At 56.6% G+C, this 25416-nt stretch overlaps 2 protein-coding genes across 2 annotated transcripts in view; one reads left to right on the top strand and one right to left on the bottom strand.

Moving 5' to 3' along the window:
* The window catches only part of RUVBL1 (RuvB like AAA ATPase 1), a 32731-nt gene extending 28019 nt beyond the window's left edge, over window positions 1-4712 (top strand). Inside the window, exons 10-11 of the mRNA XM_057705664.1 lie at window positions 3384-3475; window positions 4313-4712. Of these exons, the coding sequence (XP_057561647.1) occupies window positions 3384-3475; window positions 4313-4472 (252 nt within the window). The 3' untranslated portion in view covers window positions 4473-4712. The remainder of the gene's footprint in view (window positions 1-3383; window positions 3476-4312) is intronic.
* A 7465-nt stretch (window positions 4713-12177) lies between these two features.
* Window positions 12178-25176, bottom strand: SEC61A1 (SEC61 translocon subunit alpha 1). Its single transcript, XM_057705989.1, has 12 exons — window positions 25029-25176; window positions 24797-24864; window positions 22358-22423; window positions 22184-22262; window positions 21101-21232; window positions 19335-19444; window positions 18959-19112; window positions 17416-17576; window positions 16080-16277; window positions 15600-15791; window positions 15367-15443; window positions 12178-13980 (listed from the first exon to the last, which is right to left on the bottom strand). The coding sequence occupies exons 1-12, from the start codon at window positions 25033-25035 to the stop codon at window positions 13794-13796; spliced, it is 1431 nt and encodes a 476-aa protein (XP_057561972.1). The 5' UTR covers window positions 25036-25176; the 3' UTR covers window positions 12178-13793.
* Window positions 25177-25416: the final 240 nt, after the last annotated feature.

Genomic DNA, 25416 nt, shown 5'->3' with positions numbered 1-25416 from the left:
GCAGACCCTCAGCTGCCTGTGGACGTGGCTGTTCTCTCTTCTACTCTATCCCTTCTGATGAACTTAGGAAAGGGACAGTGAGAGAATCGACTTGATGACAGCTGTTAGGGAGGCCACCAGCTCTAGAAAAGAGGCAGTAGAATATCAGGTACTGGCCCACCAGAACCCACAGCAGGCCGGCTTCGGCCGGCATGGAACCCGCGTCCCAGCAGAGCCTGTCTGCTGTAACAGCGTCACCCGCGGAGGCGCTGCCTGGGCTACTGCCGAGGCTGCAGCGATGGTGGTGAGGCAGCATCACAAGCGTAGGGCGTGCGGGGCGGAGGGCAGGAACGAAGCTCGCGGTAAGAGGCATGATGGCGCAGAGGGCAGCATCTAGCTCGCTGCCCCACGCAGCACGTGCTCAGCTACGCTTGAGCCGAGTCTGGGTTGGGCCTGGAGGCGGGAGGTGACCGGGGTGCATGGGACTGGCCTTGTCAACCCCATGGGTGCCAGATGTGCCCCTGGTCCTTCCAGGCAGTCGTTTCCCCCTTGATGGCTGAGTCACTGAGTGGTGAGTCCCGGACGCAATGCCACGCTGTGCCCTGCAGAGCCAGCCATCTGCTCTGCCCACCCTCGCCCCACACGGTGTCACTGAGGCACAGGTCTTCACTGTGGGGTCAGCCTCAGGCTGCACGGGTATCGTGGTGGGTTCTGCCAGATCCTCCCCTCGCCAGAGCACAAGCACTCTTTGTTGGACATTGTACTGAGCCCTTGGATCCCCCGTGGCCTCAAGGTGGGAAGAGCTGTTACCACCATCATCCTTAAAGAGGAGGACATGGCGACATAGGCTGGTTAACCTGCCCGAGTTCAGACAGCTCGTCAGCAGCTCGGCAGCTGCAGGGCTGCTGCCTGGAGTCCAGGCTGCCTGATCCTGAAGCCCACGTTCTGATCGCTTTGCCAGCAGCCTCTCCTCCCCTCTAGAAATACCTCGTCTGGAAGTGGAGTCCCCGTGGCAATTGGTCTGCAAGCCTCTCCTCTTGGAGCTCCGAGGCCCTCTCCAGGACACTCCCCAGCAGCTCCCCTGCCTGCCTGCAGCCCGCCTGGCCCGGCCCGGCCCGGCCCTGCTGGCACTTCCTGTTGAGCAGCACCTGGAGCACGGGTGATGTGTGGCGCAGAGCTCTCCCTCCATAACCAGCTCAGACAGGACAGCTGTGCGGTCCTAGTTCACAGCAGCAGCTGGGCGTGTTATTTAGGAGATGGTGTCTGGGACGGGCGGCCTTGTCACCAGATAATGGTCTCTTGCTCTTGGGTGAGTGCTAGGTTGAAGCCAAGGCTTTCGTTGACTAGGAGCAGAAGCAAAAGCAGAGGAGAGACGGGTCCCTTCCCCACGCCAACTATTCCCATGGTGCTTGGTGGCCTCTGTTCACAGGAGGATGTGTTCCCTCCTCTCAAGGCTGTCGTGGCAGGTGGTGATGACCACTCAGGGAGGAATGCGGCTGCCCTGACTGCTGTTCACAGGCACCCGCTGGGCCCCTCACAGAGCTTTCAGTGACCAGGGTCCAGGTTGGGACTCCGCTCAGGGCCAGTGCACCTCTGCTGCCTCCTTCCCACCCGGAGCACGCTGTCCCAGCTCCCTGGCACGTGCACTGTGCCCCAGAGTCTGGAGGCTCAGCCCGGGTGGGGCCTCTTCTCGGGCTTTCTCTCGGGGTAGCAGAGGACAGACCAGCTGCCAGGACGAACATGGCTTTGTTTGTGCTGTTCAGGGGACAACCTCAGCATTTTTACTGGAGCCCGGGGTGGGTTTTTTAAAAAACAAAGTAAATGTAACTTGTGTACTCTGCCATCAGTGTCGACACCCTCATAAACTATCCCTGCCAGGTTATTAAATGATTAAAGATCTAATTTATGAACTGTCTGTTTCCAAGCGGTCTGAAACAGGAGCGCCTGGGATTGCACTGACCTGCTCTAGAGAGAGTGAGAACAGAGCATCCCTGACACCTCTCTAGTGTCAGTGCCGCTCTCCCTGACCAGGTTCCAGGACCCATTGTTTGCATCTCCCTAGAGTTTCCAGATGCCCCAGGGGGCTTTCGTGGCTGTTCCAGGTGTCAGTGAAAAGCTCTTCGTATTTGGGAACACAGAGCTGCCTCACTCTGTTGGTCATGGCCAGAGGGGGGTCCTGTGGCTGGAGCCTTCCGCTCCCTCCTCTCCCCGCTGTCCTCGTGCCTGTCCAGTAACTTCTCTGCTCAGCTGCATTTCACTTCGGACCCCAGACGGTGGACCCTTCACACACAAACTAAGATTCTTTTGACAGAGGTCACACCTGGCAGCCCAGTGGCTGAACAGATAAGTTTGATGCGGCCAGTGCAGTGTTTGTGAAATGTTTACGTTGACAACATTTAGCAATCGGGGCATTTCATACAAAAATCTGAGTTCTGAGTCTCTCTTGACAAAACGAAAGCCCCTCCTGCCAGCACCTGGTCCTTAGCCCTGGTGGTGCTGGTTGCAGCGGAAGGGCTGCCTCCCCTGCTGCGTGCCAGCGTGTCCACCTCGGCCCCCTACCTGCTCACCGCTCACGTCTGCGGGACCTGGTTCCCACTGAGCGGGCCCTTTCCTGTGGACAGCACTGCCACACTGGGTGCCCTTAACCTCCGTACCCCTGCCTCTCCTGCCCTCGGGGTCTCTGCCTGAGAGCCAAATGCCTATTTGAAGTGTCCACCTCCTAAACCTCTGGTCCCTCTCCCCTGGTGAGGCTTTAGCTGGGGCTCAGTCGTCCCACTTCCACGCCTGTTTCCCGGGTGTGTTTTTATGGCTTTAATTTAAACAAGGGCTTCTTGATATCTTGTTTACGAAGCTGCCAAAGTGAAAAATTCCCGTATTATATGAGGCTCGACGTCCTCGAGTTATCTCAGCTCCTCAACACACAGCCTCATTATCCCGCTGCCCCTTATCACTCAGCGCTGGGGCGCCTGCAGGGTCCCGGTGCCACGCGCGCTGCGGTGTCCCCACGCCAGCCTGCTTCGCTCCAGCTTCACCAGGCTCTCAGACTGCACAAGCCTCAGCCTGTTCTTGACAGATGAGGTATCTCCCAGTGATGTTATGAGGGCTGGTAAATCTTTAAAAGTAACTTTTAAAATTTATTTAACCATCTTATTTGTCAAGCAAATAAAAAGTGTCTCTTCTTGCCTGAATGCTTATAGGTGGTGGTGCCCACGCTGGGGAGGAAAGGTAGCTGCCCCCAAGGGAGCCCAGGCAGGGCGGTGGAACCAGGAGGTGTGCGAGGCCGCCAGCCCCCGCGGGGTCCGCTCTGCCACACTGGCCCAGGTTTGGGCCTCTGTGCTCTTAGGAGGTGGGACGAGAACATGTGAGGTCGGTCACTGTTGATGACAGTTTTTCTTCTCCGACAGATCATTAAAATCCGAGCCCAGACGGAGGGGATCAGTATCAGTGAGGAGGCGCTGAACCACCTGGGGGAGATCGGCACCAAGACCACGCTCAGGTGAGCCGGCCTGCCCGGGCCCCGCCAGTGCCTGCCCAGCGCACAGGGCCGTGTCTGCTCTTCCTGGGTGATGGGCTCACCCCGGGCAAGTGCAGAATGGTTGGATGGTGCTGTCGAGAAAGCTGAGGGACAGGCTGAGTCCCCCTGTCCTGTAGCAGATGGCCTCTGTGGCGGAGAGCTTGCTCTTTTTCGCTGTGCTCCGGCATCTGCTGGGCAGGTAGACGCACAGACAGAGGTGGCTCTCCTGACGGCTCACAGCGGCCGGAAGCCGTTTGCTGTGGAGGGTGGCCCTTCTCGCTGCCCTGAATCCTCATGACGTCAGGACTTCACAGTGCTCAGCCCAGCCGTTTCCCTTTGAGTCATTTCCTTGCTCCTAAGGTTGAAGCACAATTGCAAGCTATTTTGTTTGGGTGGAGGGGTGCTTTCAGAAACTCCTGGACTTCCTTGCCTTTGGATGGGGCCTGTGCACGCACTGGATGGGGGCTGTGTGTTCATTTCTCTGCCGTGTTCCGTGTCCCAATCTGGACCCCGGCATCCCCTCCCCACCGCCGTATACATCCAAGCTGTGGTCCCTTTGCAGTAGCAGTGGAGTGCCCCCTACTGGAGGACTTATAGGCAGTGACAGACTTGGGGAGCAGGGCTTACGTCATGCTGGTGACTTCTGGCCCCTCTCTGGTGGGGTTGTGACTCCAGATCTCTGAAGAATGACACCTCTGTCCTTGTTTGCTGTGTCTGCCTCCGCCGGCACAAGCTCCTGCCGCTCTGTCAGCGCTCCTCCTGACGTGGGCTGGGGGCGCGCGCGCGTGGCCCCCTTCACAGCTGCCCGGGTCTCTGCAGGTACGCGGTGCAGCTGCTGACCCCAGCCCACCTGCTGGCCAAGATCAGTGGGAAGGACGGCATTGAGAAGGAGCACGTCGAGGAGATCAGTGAGCTCTTCTACGATGCCAAGTCCTCCGCCAAAATTCTGGCTGACCAGCAGGACAAGTACATGAAGTGAGAGGGCCAGGGTCTTCTGCGAGGAGACGCTGGGTGGGCCCTGCCCCGGTCCAGCCTGTGGGTGGGAGACTGGCCCCCTGGTTGGGCTCTGTCCCCATTCTGGCGGGTGGCAGCGTTGTCATTTTAGCGTGGAGGGGTTTCTTTTTTTTTAAATTATTGTAACTCCTCCCATGGTTACTTTGAAGGAACCCTGCCTCATCTGGTGTGTTTTCTAATAAATTCTGATAGGTTCTTTTGATGATATCTGTCTGATGTGTCTTTTAATTTTTAAAAAGTAAACTTTGTGTTTTAGAGCAGCTGAAGATGTACAGAACTGGTGTGAAGATGACCCCACCGCACACGGCCTCGTGCTCTGTGCACGTTTCCTCAGTGATCTGTCCTCTCTCTGTCCCAGGATCTGTCCAGGGCCCACGTCACATTCAGTCGTCACGTCTCCTGTGGTTTCCTGGCTGTGACAATTGCTTAGATGGTCCCTGTCTTTGATGACCTTGACAGTGTTGAGGAGTGCTGATCAGGTACTCTGTCTGATATCCCTCAGTGGGGCTTGTTTGGTGTTTTTCTCATAACTAAGCTGGGATTGAGGGTCACTGGGAGGGAGAGCACAGGTAAAGGGCCATTTCCATCGTGTCCTATCGAAGGTGTAGCCGCCAGCAGGACTCACGGCTGTTGTGTTGCCTTTGATCACCTGGCTGAGGTCGTGCTGTCGGGTTTCTCCGTCCCTGTTTCCTCACTGTCCTCCTTAGGAGGCAGCTCTAAGCACAGCCCTCACGGAGGGGTGGGGAGTTTGCTTCCCCCTCCTGGAGGGCTGAGCAACGTCTCTTCTCCCCACTTGCTCATTTATTCAGTCATTTATATCAGGATGGACTCGTGGATATTTTTTATATCCTTTGGGATATAATCCAATATGACTTTATTTTGTTGCTCAAATTGTTCCAGCTTTGACTGTTGGGATCCCTTTCCATGGGCTCCTGTGTCCCTCTGCTGGGCCCCCATCGCTGGGACGACATCTCTTTGTCAGGCCCGTGGGAGGGAGGGGCAGTGGAGCACCTGGAGATGCCTCCCTGGGGCATCCTTGCCGGAAAGGATGCGCACAGCATGCTCTGTGAGGCCCGGTGCTTGTCTCCAGCGCCGCGCTGCTCACCCGAGGCAGGCTCCGCGCAGCAGCAGTGTGCCATGGGCAGGGTCTCCGTGCTGCTGCCGTGTGCGGGAGAGGACCAACCAAGGTAGTCATCTTGATCCAGTCACCACTTGAATGCAAGTCAGCTAGGAGGCCCGTGGGGGCCAGCACAGCTGTTCTGCCTTTGGTGACAGTCACCTGAGCGTGTGCAGGAGCCCAGGCAGGAGGCCTGAGTGCTGGGGGTCCATCCAGCCCTTGGAACGCCCCCAGGCCCTGAGACGGCCCCAACGCCTGCTTCCACAGTGGGTCTTCCATCGGCCCCACCCCTACGGGAGATCCCAGCATGGGGCTCTTGGGGCGTGGGGGGGGGGGGGGGGGGGCCAGGCACAGCGAGGGATGGTGGGACACTTCCTGAGGCTGGGGCTGCACGCTCTGGCCAGACCTGGGTACCCATCTCTGAGGCTGCGCCTGTGTCTTTGGTCTCCCAACTTCAGCCACACTGGAACAAAAGACGAGCAGTACCTAAGAGGCAGCGGGAGCCCGTGGTGCTCTAGGCCTGTGTGATGCTGTGCGCTTCCTTGCGCGTGCTCCCAGTAGCCCCACGGGATTGGTGCTGGTCAAGTCACTTGCCCAGCTAGTAAGGATGAGTCAGCACAGCTGGAGTCTGTGTGTCTCGGTGTGCCGAGTTGTTGGAGGGGCCTTCGAGCCCTGACCTCTGTGCCAGGCAGGTGAGGCAGGCAGGGCCGGTGTGAGGAACGTCATACCCCAGAGGACAGAACCAGGCTTTGCCCTGGCTGGGCCTCCTCCTCTAGCACAGCTTGGGTGGAGATCTTCCCCGCTGCACAGGGGCCACGCCGTCCAGAGCAGCCCCAGAGAGTATGGGCACGTGTGGTCACGGCCCCTTGTTCCTGCTCCTCAGGTCTGCTGGCCTTGGTGGTGCCAGGGAAATGGCCTTCCTCATTGGTCTGCTCTCCACAGTGAGGGAGGTGGTTCTGGACAGGTAGCGAGGTTGGGTTATTTTAATTTCCCTCCTGTTTTTTCCAGCAAAGTCTGTGATTATTACATTAATCTTCCAAGTGAAGTTTTTACCACCGATCCCTCTCCGACTATGAGAAGTTTCTCCATCCATTACCAAGAGGGAAACAGACCCTGGTGGGGAGGAAAGTATTTGTTACATCTTATCAGGCTGACACACAATCTACCAACAATTACAGCAGCCCCATTTTTTGCACTATTTCAGCTCCAGTGTGAAGAATTGTTGTAATATTCATGTAAGGCAGGGTGGGGGCTGGTTGTTGGAAGTGGCTGATATTCCAAGCTCTGGGCCCAGGCTCTCTTGGGCACCTCCCAGCAAGCCCGTTGGGTGGCTGAGGAGGGTGTTTGCATGAATCCCAGCTCCCTGTTCCTGTGCTAAAGGCCAGGAATGCCTGCAAGGGCTGGAGGGGCTCTTGAAAGATGGGTCCCTGACTCTTGCTGGGCAACCACCTTGGCCCCTCTTTCTTTTTCTCAGCCCGGATGTCTTCAGCACCATACCTCTTAGGTTACACCCCTAGATTGGTTCTTAGAATATTTTGGTGTTTAGGACTAAACAGATGATAGTGACTTACTTCTTGGTTAGCAAATCTTTCTCAACCATTTTTCTAATAAAATGGAGCTGCACAGTGGTGGGGGTGCACTCCCTGTTGGCCTCCGTGTCTCACCCCCGCAGGCATCTGCCAGGAGGGCAGCAGACACTGGTCACCCAACAGCATCTGGACCAGCCTGAGCAGGCCCTGCTCTGCAGGGGTTCTGGGCAGAGGGGAGCAAAGGAGCCCTGAGGGCGCGGCCGGCAGGGGCACAGTCTGGACTGTGTTTGGCCCTTGATCCCTTTGGTCCTGGAGCTGTGGTTTCCTCCTCTGTAAGGTGGGGGCCATCATATCACCTAGATCTGTGTGCAGACTTGGAGGGGTGACGTGGCTGCATCAGGCGCTCGATACTAAAATTCACAGAAGAGTTCCCGCCCTCGGCCCCTCCCGATTCCAGACAGTGGGCCCTGGAAAGTTCTGGAGGTCCCCTGCGGCTGGACGCGTCTGTGAAGCCCAGCAGGGTACCAGCCAGGTCAGCGCCCACAGTCCCTTCAGCAGAGGGGAGAGAACCGGCAGGGGCGTGGGCCTTTTCCTCAGTGTCCACCACTTCCACGAATGATGTGCTGGCCCTCCCTGGGCCCCTGGCGCCCCCAGCCCCCCATCCCCTGGGGAGGCCCAGGCGGGGTTGGGCGGCCGGAGGAGAGCCGTGGCTGCCCGCTTTGTTCCAGCCCAGCCCTCCCTTTTGGTGCCTGGGAACAGGCCCACTGAGAGGTAGGACGGGGTCCGCCCCTCCAGTCATCGTCTTGCCCCCTCCGTGTATGGGGGACAGCAGGCCCCGGGGACACGGTGCCGGGGCGCGGGGCGGGCGGCCGCGGGGCGGGCTGTCGCCGGCTGGCCCTGTCGCCCTGGCCGTCACTCGCGGCAGGCGCGGTGATTAATGGCCGGGCCGCGCCGCCCGGCCCCCGTCGGCGCGCGTCTGTGGCGATGGATGCGCTGTCAGGCGCCCGGCCCGCGCTGACCCCGGCCCGGCCGGCGCGATCAATGGGCGGCGCGCGCGGCGGCTGGGCCGGCGTGATAAGATGCGCCGATGGGCGCCCGCCCGCTGCCCGCTCGACACCGCCGTCGCCGCGTGATTAATGGGGGCCCCGCGCGAAGGCTGGGCCGGGGGACGGCCGGGGGACAGCTGTGCGACCTCCGCCAGCGGGTCGCCGGCCTCGCCCCGCGGCCCGGCGCTTCTGGAAACCCCGGGCCTGGGCCGGTCGCCCGCACGCTGCCCCGGCCCCGTGCGGGAGGGCGCACAGGCTCGCGGCGGCCGTGGGGACAGGCCGCCGGGAAGCAGTGTGAGCCGGTGCCGCGGCGGCGGCCGGAGGGTTTCCCGGAGGAGGTGCCGCGGCGAGCAGCCGCTGGGGTGGGCCCGGCGCTCCCCCGCTTCCCGGGGCCTCCGCAGACTCCGCGCCGCCACAGCGCCCTCGCGCGGCGCCCGCGCGCAGGGCCGCCCGCCCCGCCCCGAGGGGGCGTGGCCCAGCCTAGCAGGCGGGGCCGAGAGCCGGAGTTGGTCCGCAGCCTGCCAGCGAGGGAGGCTGAGCCCGGGGCGGGCAGGGAGGGAGCGTGTGTCCAAACGCAGCCAGGGAAAGCTTCCTGAGCGGGGCTCTTAACTCCAGTATATATATACACGCGCATATGCGTATGAACGTGGATCAAAATGTGAAAACTGCGAAGGGGTGTAGGTGAAGAATCTCCCTCGGCCCCTGCCGTCCGCCCCACTATGCTTCCCAGCATTTAGGAAAAATTTCAAACATAAGGAAAGTTGCAGGGCCACGCAGGCCTTGGAGCAGAGGGGAGAGAATGGGCGGCGGCCGGGGCTCTCCTGTGTGTCCATGACTTAGAACTGCGCTGCGTGAAACAAGTCAAACACAGAAAAACAAATACCTGTGATCCCACCGATGTGTAGAATCTAAAAACAACCCAGAACGAGAAACCAAGCTGATAGATACAGGAACAGACTGGATGTTGCAAGAGGCAGGGGCAGGGCTGGGTGAAATGGGTGACGGAGGTCAAATAAGGTAAAAGTTTGCAGTTGTAAAATGTTCTGGGGATATAGCACAGAGCGTGGTGGTGATAGTTAATAATACCGCATTGCATATTTGAAAGTTGCTGAGAGATCTCAAAAAGTTTTCTACACAAGGGAAAAAAATGTGTCAGTGTGAGTGGGGTTAGGTGGTAGTTACCTAGACATATTGTGGTCATTTTGCAGTATATACAGATGTTGGATCATGTTGTATGCCTGAAACTAGCATAAATGTATGTCAATTGTATCTCAATTTTAAGAAGGAAAAGAAAGTTGCAGGAACCTATGAACACCCGTATACCTGTCACCTGGGTGCTCTCCACCTTCCCTCCGGCCTGCAGTCCATTTTTATCCAGTCTTGAGCGTTTCTCAGTCTGTTGCAGACGTCAGTACACATGCAGAAGTCACGCACATGTACAGTTATCTAGAGGTCGATACTTTTTTTTTAAGGTTAAATGTATACACAGTGAACTGCACTAGCCCTACGTGGACAATTCCATCCGTTCTGACAAATGAAACCCACGTGCTGTCAAGGAGGTTCCTGTCACCCCAGGAAGTCCCCTTGCGTCTCTCCCCAGTCCGTCTGCAACACGCTACCCAGGGGCATCGCTACCCAGGGCAGCCTCGCCTGCTCTGCAGCGTCATAAAAATGGGAGCAGTGTGTGGCTGCCTCTTTCGTGACCGCTTGCTTTCAGCCTGCTTTGAACAGCAAGATCCCAGTTCTCGGCGGCGGCGGCTGTGATGCGGGGGTGTGCTGCCGTGTGGGGTGGTGCTGTTTGTTCATGTGTCTTCTTGTGCGCGTCTCTGGGTGGCCTTCCATCTTATTTCTCTCAGGCGAGTACCCAGGAGTGGAATAGCTGGGTGTAGCATAGATAGATGTTTAGTTTCATGAGAAATTGCTAGGCCTTTTCCTGATTTCCACAATTTTTTATTCCTCCCCTGACTCCACCTTTAAACACAAATAGTGGCATACATTGTTCTGCTGCTTGCCTTTTTTTTCCTCAGCAGCATATTTTGGAGTTTTTTCTAACTCAGGATGTAACGGGTGTCCTCCTAGTTTCTTTCCGTAGAAAGGAGGTGCTGGAACTTATTCACTCCCCTTCTGATGGGCCTTTAGACGTTTCTGTCCTTTTAAGCTTGGCTTTGCAGGATGAACAGGAGTTTGGCAGGCAGACAGACAGAGGGAAGCTGGGGCAAGGCCCAGAGGCTTGGTGGATGCTGCAGAAGCCCGATCGTGAGGGTGGGCACAGCTCTTGCCCTGCATACCCCAGGGATACCAGTGTGTGCCAATGAAAGGAACGGGCGACATGGAGGTGTGCTGGCCACAGGCTCGGGGCAGGGCGATGCCGCATCCCAGAGGGTTTGGGGCAGGGGAGTGAGGGGGACGCTGCCTAAGCAGCCCCGAGACGCTCCGGAACCAGGCACTGGTGGGTGTTGAAGTTTGTGCCAAGGCTTCTGCTGACCCTTGGACGTTGTCACACACCCACCCTCTGGCCCTCGTGTCAGGAAGCCATCCTGTAACTGGCCCCTCGGGTGGAGACGGGAAGCTCACCCAATTCTCCTGCAGGTGAGCCTCCTGAGGACTCAGCCTGGTGGGGACTTGGGCCCAGGAAAGGCCTTCAGCAGGAGGGGGGTGGGGGAGGGTGTGGGGTGAGGTCAGCAGGTAGAGGGTGGCGGTGGGACTGGAGCAGGGCCGGCTGGGGGCCGCACTGGGAGGCTCCTGGGAGTGGAGTGGGGCACGTTCCCCGGACCTCTGTGTCCTCGCCCCGTGAGGCCCCTGGCAGAGGCACCTGCAGGAGTGGCTGTGCGACGGTTGGCTGCATCCTAGTTCCCTGGGCCTGTTTCTTCTTGGATGCAGAGGGAGGACGCGCTCTCCTGGGGTGGCGGCTGGTGCAGAGCCCACCCCGCAGGAGAGGAGAGCTGCTCCACGGCTCCCAGAGCACAGGCCACAGGCCGGGAGTGAGGGTGCAGGGGCCAAGGGCTGCCCACGTCACCCTGAGCCACGCATGCAGCTGCTGGGATGTGGGCTCCACAGGCTCTGCTCCTGGCCACAGGCACAGTCAAGCTGCCGTGCTTCCTGGGGCAGGAGCTTTTCTGACTTGCGTTTCTGGAGGTCAACACAGGGCCCTCGCCTGCCTGGCGTTTCAGTGCCTGCTCGCCTGACTCCTGTGGCCGTGTGGCTTCTGCAGGCCAGGCCCCAGCACCTGTCCCTCCAGGGTCCCAGCGTGCGCTCTGCCCTGGCTGCACACCACCTCAGAGGTCAGGTTTCCAAGGTCTAAGGCTCTACATGGAAACACTGACACAGAGCCCAGCTCAGGAGGAAGGCCCTGTCCGCCTGTCACCGGGGGCCAGCGGAAGCAGTGGGGGCGGGGGGCTCGGGGTGCCACCTTGTCCAGACGAGCACCTCGTCCAGTCAGCTTTGTGGGCGGGGGGGTCTGTCTCCCCCCGCCCTGGAAATGCCTGCCATTCACCTGTGGGAACCGTCGGGAACTTTTCTGCACAGCACATCCTAGGAGCAGCCATCGCACCCACCACTGCTGTCCACGTGGCACTGGGGTCCAGGGCCGAGTGAAGACCCTCCCAGGCCGACAGGTTGGGTCCGTCAGTGACCAGGTGTGTAAGGACACTTGTCACAGCCAAGGGTAACAGCGTCTCTTGGCCTGGACTTAAAAGGGCAGAGGGTGCTGCGCTCGCAGGACAGGCACCGGATGACAGTCCACTCCCGGCCCCACACTCAGCACCGAACGCCCGAGCATGGAGTTGGCACCACGGCCAGGACAAGGGAGCTCTCCAGGCAGACACCTGAGGGGGAGCTCCCGTGGAAGGGGGGGACCCCGGGAACCATCTGCAACACCAGGACCCAAGCCTCACCGCTCCCCCCCACCCCGGCCACACCCTCCTCTCACTGGCCTCGGCAACACAGGGGAGCTGAAAACCAAGAGACCACCACCCGGCAGCTTGTAAAAAGTTGGCTTTATTTGTCTCTTATTCACCTTATCTCAGTTATGCCATTTTGGCGTCCACAGTGACAGTCCCCTGGAAGCTGGGGTCAGCCCCACCCCCTGTGACCAGTGACTCTGTGAGCCACACAGTGGTCCGAGGCGGCAGCAGGGCTGCAGGGGCGTCCGGTCTCCACTCGGGACTGGGTCGGACAAGGCCACGTGTGGTGTGGTGGGCGCCCTGGCCTGGGGTCGACGGGCTGCGGGAGGTGCTGGGCAAGTCTCTCCTCGCCCCTTGGTTGGTATTTCCTGGGCGGCATGGCGAGTGAGGTCTCAAGCCCCTCTGGGCTCAGGTGCCAAGGTGGCCACCTCTGCTGGCTCTGTGCTTCGAAGGCCACTGTGCCGCTGCTGGTGGGGTCTGCTCTCTGCGAGGGGCTGCACTCCCCTCTGGGGCTCCCTCCAGGGAGAAATGCGGGGCCCAACTCTGCTGTCCTTGCAAGCCAAGGGCTGCTGGCTCCCGAGAGGGACCTCCCTAAAGGCCTTGGAGAGGGTTCTGATTCCTAAGATCTGGGTCACCTGTTACTGCAAATACAATTTATCTCAGACATAATTGTGAGTCTTTTTATATCAAACATGAGTGAAACTTAGCAAAAAAACCAATCTCTCTGACCCTGATTTCACCATGGATCTAGGGCCTGAGCCCTCTTCTCTGCTGGGCAGTTCTGGCGAAAGCAGAGATCAGAGGCATCTTGTCATTTACTTCACTTGCATTTGGTCCTAAGCACAGTAAAAAAATGTTCTAAAAAAATACAAGTAGGAAGTCTTCAGCCTAGAAGGTAGCGTCTGAGGCCGGCCACAGCACCTCCCCTCTCCAGGGCGAGTGGAGAGGGAAGGGCTGCAAGTTCAGCGACAGCGGGAGGAACTGGACAGGCAGCACCTCGGGGTCCTACGCACCATGTCCGCTAGCGAGATTCGGCAAAGCGGCGGCATCGCGGCCCAGCTCCATCACTGAGGACAGAGATGGCAGAGCCAGCTCAGCCAACAGACACAGGCAGAAAAACGCACAGATGGGCCAAGAGTGTCTTCTGGAAATTTGTCCCTCTCTTTAGGAAGAAGCTCTGACCTAAAAAACGACTTTTAAAAGGGAAAACAATTGTGTCTTCCAGAGAAACTCTCTCAGACCTGATGTTCCTGCTTGATTGTGAAGGGGACACACCAGCGAGCGGCCCACACGCACCAGAAAACACAGCCCGCTCCCAGGAGCCCGCCCTCCTGCCACCCGAGACGGAGACATTTCAACAATGTTTGTGCTTTTAACCAACAGGACGTGCCCTTCGTGGGGGAGCAGCCGAGACCACTGCAGGCGCCGACACACAAGCGACAAGGACACGGGGACAGTCAATCCTGGCAGTCGGCTGAGTAAGACACGGCTTCTACAGTTCTGCTGCCAATGCCAGAGTGAAAAGCAAAACTTCAAATTGGAAAATTTCTAGCACTTTAGAAAGTGGAATGGAAGAACATGAAATTCAAACGTGTTACGAAACCGAAGTCCTCGTGCGGGAGCGCACACAGCGCGGCCTCCTCGTTCCCCTGCTGGCCATCGAGGAGCACGCCGCCTGGTCCAGGGCCACACTCAGAACAGAAGAGCCCCCATGCTGCCGACCTCACTCTGCTCCTTTACGAAGATTTCAAAGTACTGGTAGATGATGGTGACTGCGAGCAGGATCCCAGTGCCAGACCCGATGGCGCCCAGGAAGTCCGCCAGCACGGAGAGGGCCCCGATGCACAGCCCGCCGAAGGCCGCGGCCGTGGGGATATACCTGCGGGGGAGACGGGTCAGCCACGCATCACCAGCAGACCCCTCAGGCCCAGCCTCCCTGACGCAGGTCACACGAGGGGCCGGGCAGCGACCTGCCTCCCTCTGGTTTAGGAACCTAACCTCTTTAGGGGTGACTCCATGACCCCCGTAAGGTTTCATCTACTCACACACCTTAATGGTTTAGACGAGGGCTTGCTGTTCAGTAAGTGGCCACACAAGTCACATGTGGCTAGTGAAAGGGATCAGTCCAAGTTCAGATGCTGAAAACGTCACATGAGATTTTGAAGACAGGAACATAAAATATCTCATTATGACTTTTACAATGTCAATTTGAAATTCTGGATATACTGGATTAAATAAAATGTATTATTAAAATTAACTTCACCTGTTTCTTTTTGCTTTCTTTTTTATTAAGAGATAATAGATACGTAACGTTTTATTAATTTTAAGTGTGTCTTCTTTTTTAATGTGGCCACCAGAATACTTAAAATTTCACATGTATCTTGCATAATATTTCTATGGAACAGCACTATAAACCTAGAGGCATCAGGGAGTTCTTAAGGGAATCAACGAAATTGCCCAGCACCTCTGACAGGGATCAGAAAACAATCTGGCATTTGCCACACTGACTTCCTGCGGTTGAGGCGAGCGAGCTATGGTCCCCAGGACACACCTGTCCTGATTACAAACCCTGACCCTGTAAACAGTTTTATAGGAAACCAGCCACATTCGTTCATTCACGTACCACCTATGGCCGCTCTCCAGTGACGGTGGAAGAAATGAGATGAAATAACTTGTCTCAAAAGTCTAAGTGAGACACTCACTACGGCCAACCCTGCTGCCCAAGAGGCAGCCCCACTGTGAGGCGCGCGGCCTGCAGAATGCGGCGTTCTCCTCACCCCCACCTTCCCCCGAGCGCGTCACCAAGTGCTGGCGGCCTCTCCCATGCCCCCATGTTACTGCCCCACTTGGCCCCCAGCACCTCTGCCCAGACTCACAACATCTGGCCACCTCTCCCTGACTGTGGGTCTCAGCCTCCAGCACTGCCCCTCCGAACACGGACCCCTCCTGGTAGCTTCTGCTGGCCTCTCTAGCCTCACCTGCACTTGGACGCCCCCTGAAGAAGCCTGATGCCCCCGCAGGAGCCTGCCTGCAGGAGCACAGCAAGGTCGCACCGGGCAGCACCCTCACGGCGCTGTCGGGCATCCGTTTCGACACACACTGTCTCCCTCCGCGTGGCTGCCTCTTTGAGGAGCGGCACTGCATGCGTTGGTTTCATCTCTCCAGCGTCTAGCACTTAGCAGGCTCTTGGGTATTTAAAGACCCAGGGAGCTCTCCTACCCTGGGGCCCCGGGAAACGCGCCAGCCTTCCAGGGCCAGCACTCACCGGTTGAGTTCGTGGACCATGGACGTCTCTCGGTGGCCCCTCATCACCATCTGCTGCTCCTTCAGCTGCTTTGCCACCTGCGTGATGCCCGCCAAGGCGAGCACAACGTTCAAGTTCAAACGTGGAGTTGAAGACCAGGAAGACAGTTCACGCTGGTATGACACAGACTCCCCTCCCAGCACAGGCTGGTTCCCAGCTGAATCACCTCCCTAGAAACCGCGGCGTATACTCACATCCTTGGCAGACGAGCCCGAGACCTCAATCCACGTCTTGGAGAAGAAGGCGCAGGAGCCCAGCATGAACACTATGTACACGACGGCATGGACGGGGTCTTCCAAGACGGAGCCGAAAGACTCCGGAGGGGACAGGTAATAGCAAAGGCCACCCACGGGATAGGCACGTGCTGGACCGCCGGAAGAAGTGTCCTGGAAGGATTTGCGAGAGCCTGTGAGTGCCATTCCCCACCTCAGCATCAGGACAAAAACAGTTCTGAGCAGGTGGCAAAGAAGAGTTTTGCTCAAGTGCCCACAGCACAGTTTTCTTACTGAAAAGAAACTTTCATGTGAATCTGTAACAGGCGCAGTTAGAAAGCATTTTCGGGCAAAACATCTGGTCGTGAGCAAGACACACAGGTGCCTAGCACTGCCACCTGCTGCAGCCCTTACCCCCCAGGTGCCCAGCACTTCATGGGCTTCCGAAGCTGCTGTACTTACAGACCAGGTGCCCAGCAGGCTGACCAGCAGGTTGCCACTGAAGCGGGCGGACAGCATCTGGGAGATGACGTAGAGGTTGGACACGAGGGCGGACTGCAGGATGATGGGGATGTTGGAGGTGTAGAAGAGCTTGATGGGGTAGGTGTTGTACTGGCCTCGGTACCGGGCTGACTTGATGGGCAGGTCCACGCGGAAGCCCTGAGAAGCCAAGAAGAGCCAAACGCCCTCACTGCCTGGCTCCAGCTGCACACCAGGCCTGCCTAAAGGAGCTGCGCCTAGCTGCGGTGCCAGGGCCCCCATGCCACCTCCCCCCGCCACTGCACTCAGGGCACAGGGACAGAAGGGTCCAGAAAGGCTGGCTGAAAATGCACCCAAGCACAGCACAGTGTTTCCACCACGTCGCATCCACATCTACGTGGAATTTGCAGAAGGCCTATCGGTGGCTTTCCGGTGTTCTCGCCTTGTGCTTCCACAGCGGCCCCAGGCAGGGCCCCCACGCCCCCGCCTCACAAGCAGCACGGCCTCTTCAGGATACTCCTGATCATTACAGAAAAGCGAGGCTTTTCCACTTTTCTATGAATGTAACCTCTCCCTCTGAAACCCCTGGAGGAGAGAAAAGGTTTCCTCTATGGTTTTTTTTTCCTTTTTTTTACAATCTCCTAGTGTCTAGAACACAGTTCAGAATATAGAAGATTTAAAATAAAATCTTAACAATCTGACCCCAAATTCCTGCCAAGCCCCTAAAGAATTAGCATGTCATTAACCACGCATTGGACCAACAGTCTCCGCTGAAGGAACAGCCGTGTTCGGGCCTCAGCGTACAGTGGTATAAATACCTCTTCACAAGCATTAAACTGCCTTCTCAAGTGCTGTCCCTTCTTTTCAATAAACGTCAGAATACAGAGGCTGGTCAGGAACGCAAAGATGAACGCAACTACGCAACAGCACGGGCAGCTCAAGTCTCTCAGAAGCAAGTCCCACCGCCTCCCAACGTGAAGGTAAGAGGCCTCGTGAGGATGGGGGTGCTGCCTACGAGCCCCCACGGACTTCGGCTAAGACCGCAAAGGGGTCTCAGGCCTTATTACTTTTCCCTTCTCCTGGATAAGACCTTAAAAACAACCTCTCTATCTGCTGTCAGGCCCAACCCAAAGGAACACGGTTTCAGAAATGCTAGGTGCGCCTCCGCTGTGTTAGTTCAGGCACGGGCCTGGGACACTGTGCAACCTGCCCCTTCGACGCCACCTCATCGTTCAGTGACGCGACGGGTCACGCACACCAGGGCTTTCCGAACCTTAAGCGTGGAGGTCAGAACTCCCCGGGCTGGACCTGAACGCACCTGGAAGTAGATGACCACCGCAAAGACAAAGATAGTGGCGATCAGATTCATGAGGTTGGGGAGATTCTGGCGGTAGAATGCCTCGCGAAGGGCTCGGACCTTGTCGGTGCGCGTGGCCAGCAGGTGGAACAGCGCGATGATGGCGCCTTCAAACTCCATTCCTGTTAATGGAACAAGCAACTCAGTCTGGCTCTAACCCTCCTACTGGCCAAAATCGAGAGGAAATGGAATTAGTCCTGTGACTCAGAGCCTGCCCTCATTTCTACTTCTGTACAGATGTCACCTGCAGAAATGGGCTGTTCTACCTCTTTGAATTAACCAATCTTATTTCTTTGCCTTGTGAGTCAATGGCCACCAGATATGTGGGTCAACTGCAAAGTCCTAACAGCAGGGTCTGCTGAGCTTCAGCAGGACGGGCCCTGCCCGAGGAGGGGCTCAGAGCTGCCCAGCCCATGTCCCCGGGGACTCCTGGGGTGCAGGCTGCCTGGATGAGCTGGGCTTGGGCTCTCTGCTCCTCACACCGACGGCCACGCCGAAAGGACGACACGCGCACCTACCGCACGGCTAACCCCTGGTGGAGTTCACGCCCCACCACGAGGGTGCCCATGGACGCAGGCCAGTAACAGAGCCAGGAAAGCACGGCCAGGAAGCAGAGCAAGCTCACCAGAGGCTCAAGGAAAAGAGCAAAAACAGCCGTCACTGGCCTGGGGATCTATTTTTAGTCTCACTGATGAGGTTACACAGTCTCTGGAGCCAGGGCCTCCGTCTCCAGCATTCACTTCAAAGGAAATAGTCAAATGTGCGTGAATATTCCTCCCGGGCTCTTCTGAGTGAATAACAACACACTTAGTGATGAAAAGAGCTGATTTTCCTCTCCTAAGAAGTCACACTCCCCTGCATGTTTAGAACTTTTCATTAAACACATCCTCTGTAACAAGATTTCCGTGGCACTCTTCGTGGGTATAAGACAGACGACTCACGTCCACTGGGCATCACGTAATTTCGTGTTATTTCTCATTTCATCCTGGCAACCGGGGGCGCAGCCAGGATCTGAGCCCAGCTCGTGAGCCCCCAGGTTCCTGCCTCTTTTACAGAGCTGCCCCTTGCACGACCAAGTGTTCTGGTTCAGTGAGTTCACTTTTAGAAACATATTCACCGCAAGCGTCAAAACGCGTAAAGCTGATATATGAGGACGTTCACCGTCTCGCTGCTGTAAGAGCAGCAAAGGCTGGAAGCAACCCTGACATCCACCAGAGGAAGGCTTGTTGAAAGAACCTGCTTCATCCCTGCAGTGAGATCCACGCTGTGCTCAGAAGGAGGAGGCAGGATAATGTATTCTGGCAGGGGACGTCTGTACCGCACTCTTATGGTGAAAAATGCAAGTTACATACCATTATGAGCATAAAACCTGCATTTTAAAAAACTTTACAGATGGACACGGAAAAATCAGAAGAGATGTAGCTAGAACTGACCATCCTTCCTAGGGAGGGGGGACGCTGGTGCTTTTAGTGGAACCCAGTCCCCGTGGTGCTGAGGGCCTCACCTCGGCCGGTGTTGACAGTGGTGGGGCTGAACGCCTTCCACACGATGGTCTCGCAGATGTTTGTGGCGATGAACAGGGAGATCCCTGAGCCCAGGCCATACCCCTTCTGCAGCAGTTCATCCAGAAGCAGGACAATCAGGCCAGCAACAAAGAGCTGTGAATATTAAAAAGAGAAGTCAAGAAACCCGAAGAGCCTGCACTCCTGCCCCCATGCGTGGTTCTGTCCCTCCCCGGGCACTGGCTTCTCTGCGGCAGACCCTGAAGGCCGAGAGGACACCGGCTCCTCTGAAATCAGAAGGGCACACACAGGGCTTGCCTTTGCTACTGGCGAGTGAGGGCTGCGGCTCCTCGGAAGGGGTGCCGGCCGAAACCTCACCTGTATGGTGATCAGCAGGCAGATCCCGGCGCCCATTTCGGAAGGGTCCCCGTACATGCCCGTCATCACGTACACGATGGACTGCCCGATGGTGATGATCATACCGAACACTGGAGGCAAAGGCAGCTGTGCTCAGGCGGCCGCACGCGGTGGCCCCGCGCCCGGCTCCGGGAGAGCAGAGGCGGCGGCGGCGGCCCGCCTGCAAGGGCTCCTCCAGGAAACACTCCACAACCACCTTGTCACGCTGACAACAGCAACTCAGTACACTGTGGGCTCTTTACTTCCACCTCCTCCCAAATTCACTTCCCTTCAGTGGCGGGAGGAGGAAAAGAGCGGACGCACGGCAGACCTGCTTCTCATGACGGGGGCTGAAGATGGCCCTCAGAGCACCCCCACCTGCAGCCCCCGCGCTCAGGTCATAAGGCGGCCGGGGTTCTGGGAGAACCTCTCACCTGGGCCACCTGACAGGCTCGTGCTTCAGGTCTGAGTCCAGGGCACAGAACACCAACTCTGGGATGAAGTAATCCCTTCCCAGTTTAATGTGTTATTAAAGGAAAAAATTCACAATGCCACCAATTCACTAGGCCCACCTCCCCCGCCACAAAGCTCTCCTGAGCTCTCCTAACACAGGCTTTCCTTTCTGTAGACGGTCTCACATCCTGTATCATTCACTGCACATCAATGTGACGCGTGACGGAACCCACACGTTTTACTGGGTCCACAGCAGTAGATGGAGCTCTGAGTGTGGGGCTGGAAGGCAATTCCAGCTTTTCTGCTTAGCTTGCCACCAAAAAAAAAAAAAAAGTTTTTTCTTACTGCCAAGTACCTGTCAAATATAGTCCCCATTTAACTTCTTAAAAAGTGCTCAATAAGACTGAATCCTTAAGGCAGAAAAAACAGCAGAAAAAAACTCTTTGGTCCAAGACCAAAGAGAAGACAGCTGATTTGTACTTCTGAAAAACAATGCACGTATATATTTTAAAATTCTGATTTGTGTCTGAAACAAGTTTAAGTTAGATTAGTCTTTCTTACTCAACTCTTTAACCTACTAACTTAAGATGTATCAAACATGCTGGTGTGGAAGAATGTATGGCCGGGTGGGGAGCTGTAAACACCACTTCCTAATTAATATGGGTCAGTTCACAGTCAGGCTGAACTTGGTCACTGTCAGCAGTGCCGCTGATCATTTGCTTCCAGGCAAATACCATTACTATCCCCATTTTTACAGGTGAAGAAACTGGGACACGAGAACTGTCTTCTAACTCTGCCCCAAAGTCACAGAGCTGGCAAATGGCAGAGCCAGGTTGAGAGGACCATCCTTCCCCTACGGTGAATCCTTTTAAATTCCCCCAAAAAGAAAAACAACCCTTACCCAGTAACTACTGCTTGCCAGGCACTCACTGGTGTTTTACACACATTACTCAGATGAATTCTTACAACAGCTCTGAAGGAGACATTACCTCCTCCTACGTGGTAAGAAAACTGTGGCGGTGAAGGGCAAGACCTCCGAGGACCACGTGGCCTCAGGGCGCCAACACCCTCCCCACCCCCCCACCTTGTCCAGCCTGTCCCGAGTGCTCTCTTGCTAACACAGGCCACAGAGCCAGGCCATGCAGGGTTGGTGGGCCAAGGAGGTTACAACCCCCACCCCCAAAAGAACCAAAAACCACCCCCCAAAACCAAAAAAGCTTTTAATGCCCCAAACTTGGCAGCAAATTCAAATTCTCAACTACAGACTCCTGAACATCACTCAAAATCCCACTTACACTTTTGGGCTCCATTGAAGAGGGCTCGGTCTTTTGGGGTATCACCAACTTCAATGATTTTGGCGCCAGCCAAGAGCTGCATGATGAGGCCGGAGGTGACAATGGGAGAGATACCCAGCTCCATCAGTGTGCCTGAAGGAACGAGGGAGGCAAAACGCAACTCACATCAGCGACGAGAAGCAAGATATTATGAAGAAAACGAGCGAAACTGGACTGTGCGACCCCAATGCAAACCCAGTGTGTTTCAGTTTGCTAGCAGTATTTAATTCAGAGAATAACCCCAAAATACCAGCAGTTAGAGGGTAATTCAACTCATTCTGTTCAGTCTCCAGGTAACAGCTTACTCTGTCTAGGAAATCACATGGCATTTAAACTGAACGCTGCATTTAAATGCCCCATAAACAGATTCACGCTGTTCATACAGAGATAAGAAAGGTTCGTCTCCTCATCAGTCAGTAAGAAAGGATAACATTCAAATAATTTCCAGAGTCTGGAAAGGAGGCCTGTACGATTCTATCTAGTTGTGAATAAACCTCTATTTCCATTAAGCTAAAATGGGCTATACTTCCAACTGGTTTAAAAGTTAACTTGAACCATATTTTAAAAATGAGCTAATCAAAAGCAGTATCAGTATACACATTCAGAATTCAACAGGCAGCTCACCCCCAGTAGGTGGCTGGATAGAGTATACAAGGCCCTGTAACAGATTTATATTTTTGGACATGTACATGTAACCTGTAGGTATGGAAAAGACGCAGCTGAGAAACAAATTACACATTCTAAAGAATGTTATCAAAACAAGAGATAGGTAGAAATGTCATCATTTCAGCTGTTCAAAAAGCATTCTACCTTTTCCATTTTTAGAAAATTGTCTAGAATGTACACTTATCTTGTTGTTACAGGTTTTGTACGCCATTCAAAGCAGTTCTGAATAGGACAAGGTGCCTGGTGCACAAGCCAGCATTTACCAAGGCTGTTTCCAGCACAGCACGCTCTGCACTCCACCCAAAGCCAAGGCTGCACTTCACCTGGAGGAGGCCAGTCCGGCCCACACAGCGCTGGGCGTGCAGAGGGCCAGCCTACCTCTGTTAGAGGCGAGGATCACTCTCATCCAGTAGAAAGGGTCGGCCGAGTCTGAAGACATGATTCCAAACAGGGGGATCTGGACACAAGCAGAGGGCAGCCCGCTCACACCACGCCCGGGTCCCACCCCCAGCCCAGCCCACCCCGACACCGGAACCTCAGGCCCACGCTCACCTGGCAGCACACCAGGAAGATGAAGAGGGTGATGGCGGTCCATAGCACTTTCTCCTTAAACTGGATCTACAGCAGGAGAGAGCGAAGTCAGGCAGCAAGTTACCTTCATAAGCAAATGAACAGAAACAGACCCCAACCAGACCCCCATTTCCGCTCACCAGAGAAGCCAGCCTTGAGCACTCCACACCACGCACCAAACGTCAGTACACGTGTTGCATGCTTTCTAGGGGACGAGGCACAGGTGCAAAGACCTTCACAGGCATCATCTCATTTAACCCTCACACCGCATAACGTTATCTTACTACTTTACATCAAGAAAACGGAATCTTAGAAAAGCTAAGTAATTTGTCCCAAATGCCACAGCCTTATTGGGTTTGACTCCAAAGCCTGTGCTCTTAACTATCAGCACGAACAGTTTAGGATCAGGACCAAGATCAAAGAATGTTGCAACAGAAAGGGATTCCCAAATCTGACCAGCCCTTACAACACATGAGCAGTCCCCTCTCATTTCAAAGGTTTCTGTATTGGACAAAATCTTGTTATTCTGGAGTCAACTAATTTGCAATCTGTGATTGTTTCTTCATGTATTCTCCATGAATTACAACACTGTAATAAGCACTACAGAAGTGAAGGAGGGCTGCATGTTTAACCTACTCACTAACTACTAGTAGCATCTGTTTAAGAGTTTTCACATCTCCTCAGGTGTATAAGGATAGATGACTATTCAGTCATTTTACGGCTGACCAGTAAGTGTCATTAGGGAAGGTGAGAGCCCCTGCCCAAGGTCCCTCTGCTCTAAAACCTAAGTGTCTGCATTAGCAGCTGCTGCCTGCACTGCGAGAATGGTTTAAAAAAACCACAGTCATTATTGTGCGGACTAAGGATCTTAACATGGAAATACCTTGCGAGCGATGGTACTAAATGAACAAAACTGTGCTCTTAAAAACACTCTTTTAAACTGGAGTTTGAGTGAAAATGGAGTCAGAGTCCTGGCTCTCTGGTCAGCACGGGCTGCAGTGCCTCCGCATTGACCACTGCAGACAGGCCTCAACAACACAACCACACAAAGGTGGTGGGGAGCCGACAGATACTCCACGTGAAGCTGGGGCACATTCACAGAACTCTTCCTCTTGTCATTCGATCCCACCAAGAAACTAGGAGGAGACCACAGAAGGCAACCGCAACATAACAAAGCTTGTGTGGAAGTGATTCTTTATGGGAGGAGAGAGTGGACACTTTTTGTAACACTTCTCATTTTTAAATAACCAAGTCTCCTCTCCTGGATGCAGCCAAATTCAACAGCAAAACATCAAAAACATCAGTCCAAGTCTTGTCTACTCTACTTCTCAACAGCCCCAATCCACACCCATCTCCTAGCCTACTTCCATAGTTCACTCTCCGTGGCAGAAACCTCTCAACCTACCTGAACCCAAGCAGTTTTCTAATCTGTTGGGCTCCGATCCTCCCCAGCCACCCTTTCTGTTCTATCAACAATGAAGCACATCTAACGTCCCCCCGGCCCCCCCCCTCCCCCCGCCCCCACTGGTCTTCTCTGCCTTAGCAGCTCTATACTTCTCACGCCTAGAATTCCTTTCCCTTCCTTCAAGGACACTTCTGTTCTTCCTTCAAGGCTGCCATCAGACGTCATGTCTTCCAGAGTTAATCCCTTCTGGAGCCACTGCTGCATCCACCACACTCAGTTACAAGGCGAAGGGCACACAGCTATTAAGAGGCTGTGTGTAGGATGGGTCTCAGGTGCGCCCGCCTCCAGAGCCATGCCCTTTCTACTAACGCTGGGGTCACACACACACACACACACAGCTCTGCACACCAGCCCATCAGAGGCAGCACATCCGTGGCACAGATGCAAAGGCTGTGAGGACGAAATGTATCCCTACTAATCCTCTGCGAGAACCCAGCGACACTGTGCTTCACTAATGGCTTTAGCTGCACTGGCTTGGCCTGAAGCTGCGCAGCAGTGGCAGCTCCGATAGACTCGACACAGCTCTCCACGTCTGTCTCTCCGCGTTTCAGTGCCGCTGCTCTAAGAGCAGGGGTCACAAAAACGCCCTTAATCCCGAGGCGTCGGCCCACGGAAGAGGCACACCCGCGACTGTGCAGAGCAAGGGGCCGCTCTCCGCGCCTCGCGGCAGCGGGACGCAAAGGGCACCCCCAGGAGAGGGGCGGCCCGCGCCGGGACCCCCCGCCGCTGAGGGAGGAAGGGGCGCCCGGCCCGCGTGCCCAGGCGCTCCCGGGGCGGCACTCGCGCAGCCCAGGGCCCGTTCTGGGACGGGGCGAACCGGAGGCTCTGCCCGCCGGAGGGACCGCCGCTGAGGCGGCCCCGGCCGCAGCCGCTCGCGGGGGAAGGGGCGCCCGCTCGGCGTGCCGGGGCGGCGGGGACGGGGGCGGGCGGCGCCCCCAAGCCCTCCGGGCGCTCACCTTCCGCTCCGGCTTCTGGATTTCGGGCAGGATGACACAGAAGGGCTTGATGACTTCCAGGAACTTGACTGCGGGGGGAGAGGAGGGCAGCGTTAGGGCTGGGGGGCCGCGCGCCGCCCGGGAAGCCGCCCGGGGGGCCGCCCGCGGGGCCAGCTGCGGCGGGGACGCGGGGCCGGGCGGCCTTCCCGGCCGGGGGAGCGGGGCCCCGCCCGCGCCGCCCCGAGGGACTCACTCGCCATGGCGGCGGCTGCTCGGCTCCGGCTCCGCTGCGCTCCGAGGGCGGCTCCGCTGCCGGCCGGCCTGCTCCGGGGCGCCGCGCCTCGCCGAGAGACACGTCAGTGCTAGCGCCGCGGCGGCCGCTTCCGCTTCCGCTTCCTGCCACGCGCCGCGGCCCAGCGCGCCGGGACCACACCTCCCGGCGTGCCGCGGGGCCGCGGGGCCCGTCGGGAGGGGGCGGGGCATGCTGGGGCGGGGGCGGGGCGTGCGCCTGCGCAGACGGGGCCGCGAGCGCGAGGCGCGGACGCGGAGCGCGACGCCGGCCGGAAGGGCGAGGGCGGCTCGTCGCGCGGCTGTAGCCTGGGAGCGCCTCGCGGCCGGCCCGTCACGGCGCCTCCGCGGTG

The sequence above is a fragment of the Hippopotamus amphibius genome, chromosome 13 (genome assembly GCF_030028045.1).
Source record: "Hippopotamus amphibius kiboko isolate mHipAmp2 chromosome 13, mHipAmp2.hap2, whole genome shotgun sequence".
Taxonomy (NCBI): Eukaryota; Metazoa; Chordata; class Mammalia; order Artiodactyla; family Hippopotamidae; genus Hippopotamus; species Hippopotamus amphibius.
The sequence above is the reverse complement of the archived record's forward strand: the minus strand, read 5'-3'. Positions and strand labels throughout refer to the sequence as shown.

Excerpts from the sequence above, each read along its gene's own strand:
- SEC61A1 (XM_057705989.1), bottom strand. Across the intron at positions 19,113-19,334 it reads GCCTGCTGATCACCATACAG|CTCTTTGTTGCTGGCCTGAT; the intron begins GTGAGGTTTCGG and ends TAATATTCACAG. Across the intron at positions 13,981-15,366 it reads ATGGTCCACGAACTCAACCG|GTATATCCCCACGGCCGCGG; the intron begins GTGAGTGCTGGC and ends TCTCCCCCGCAG.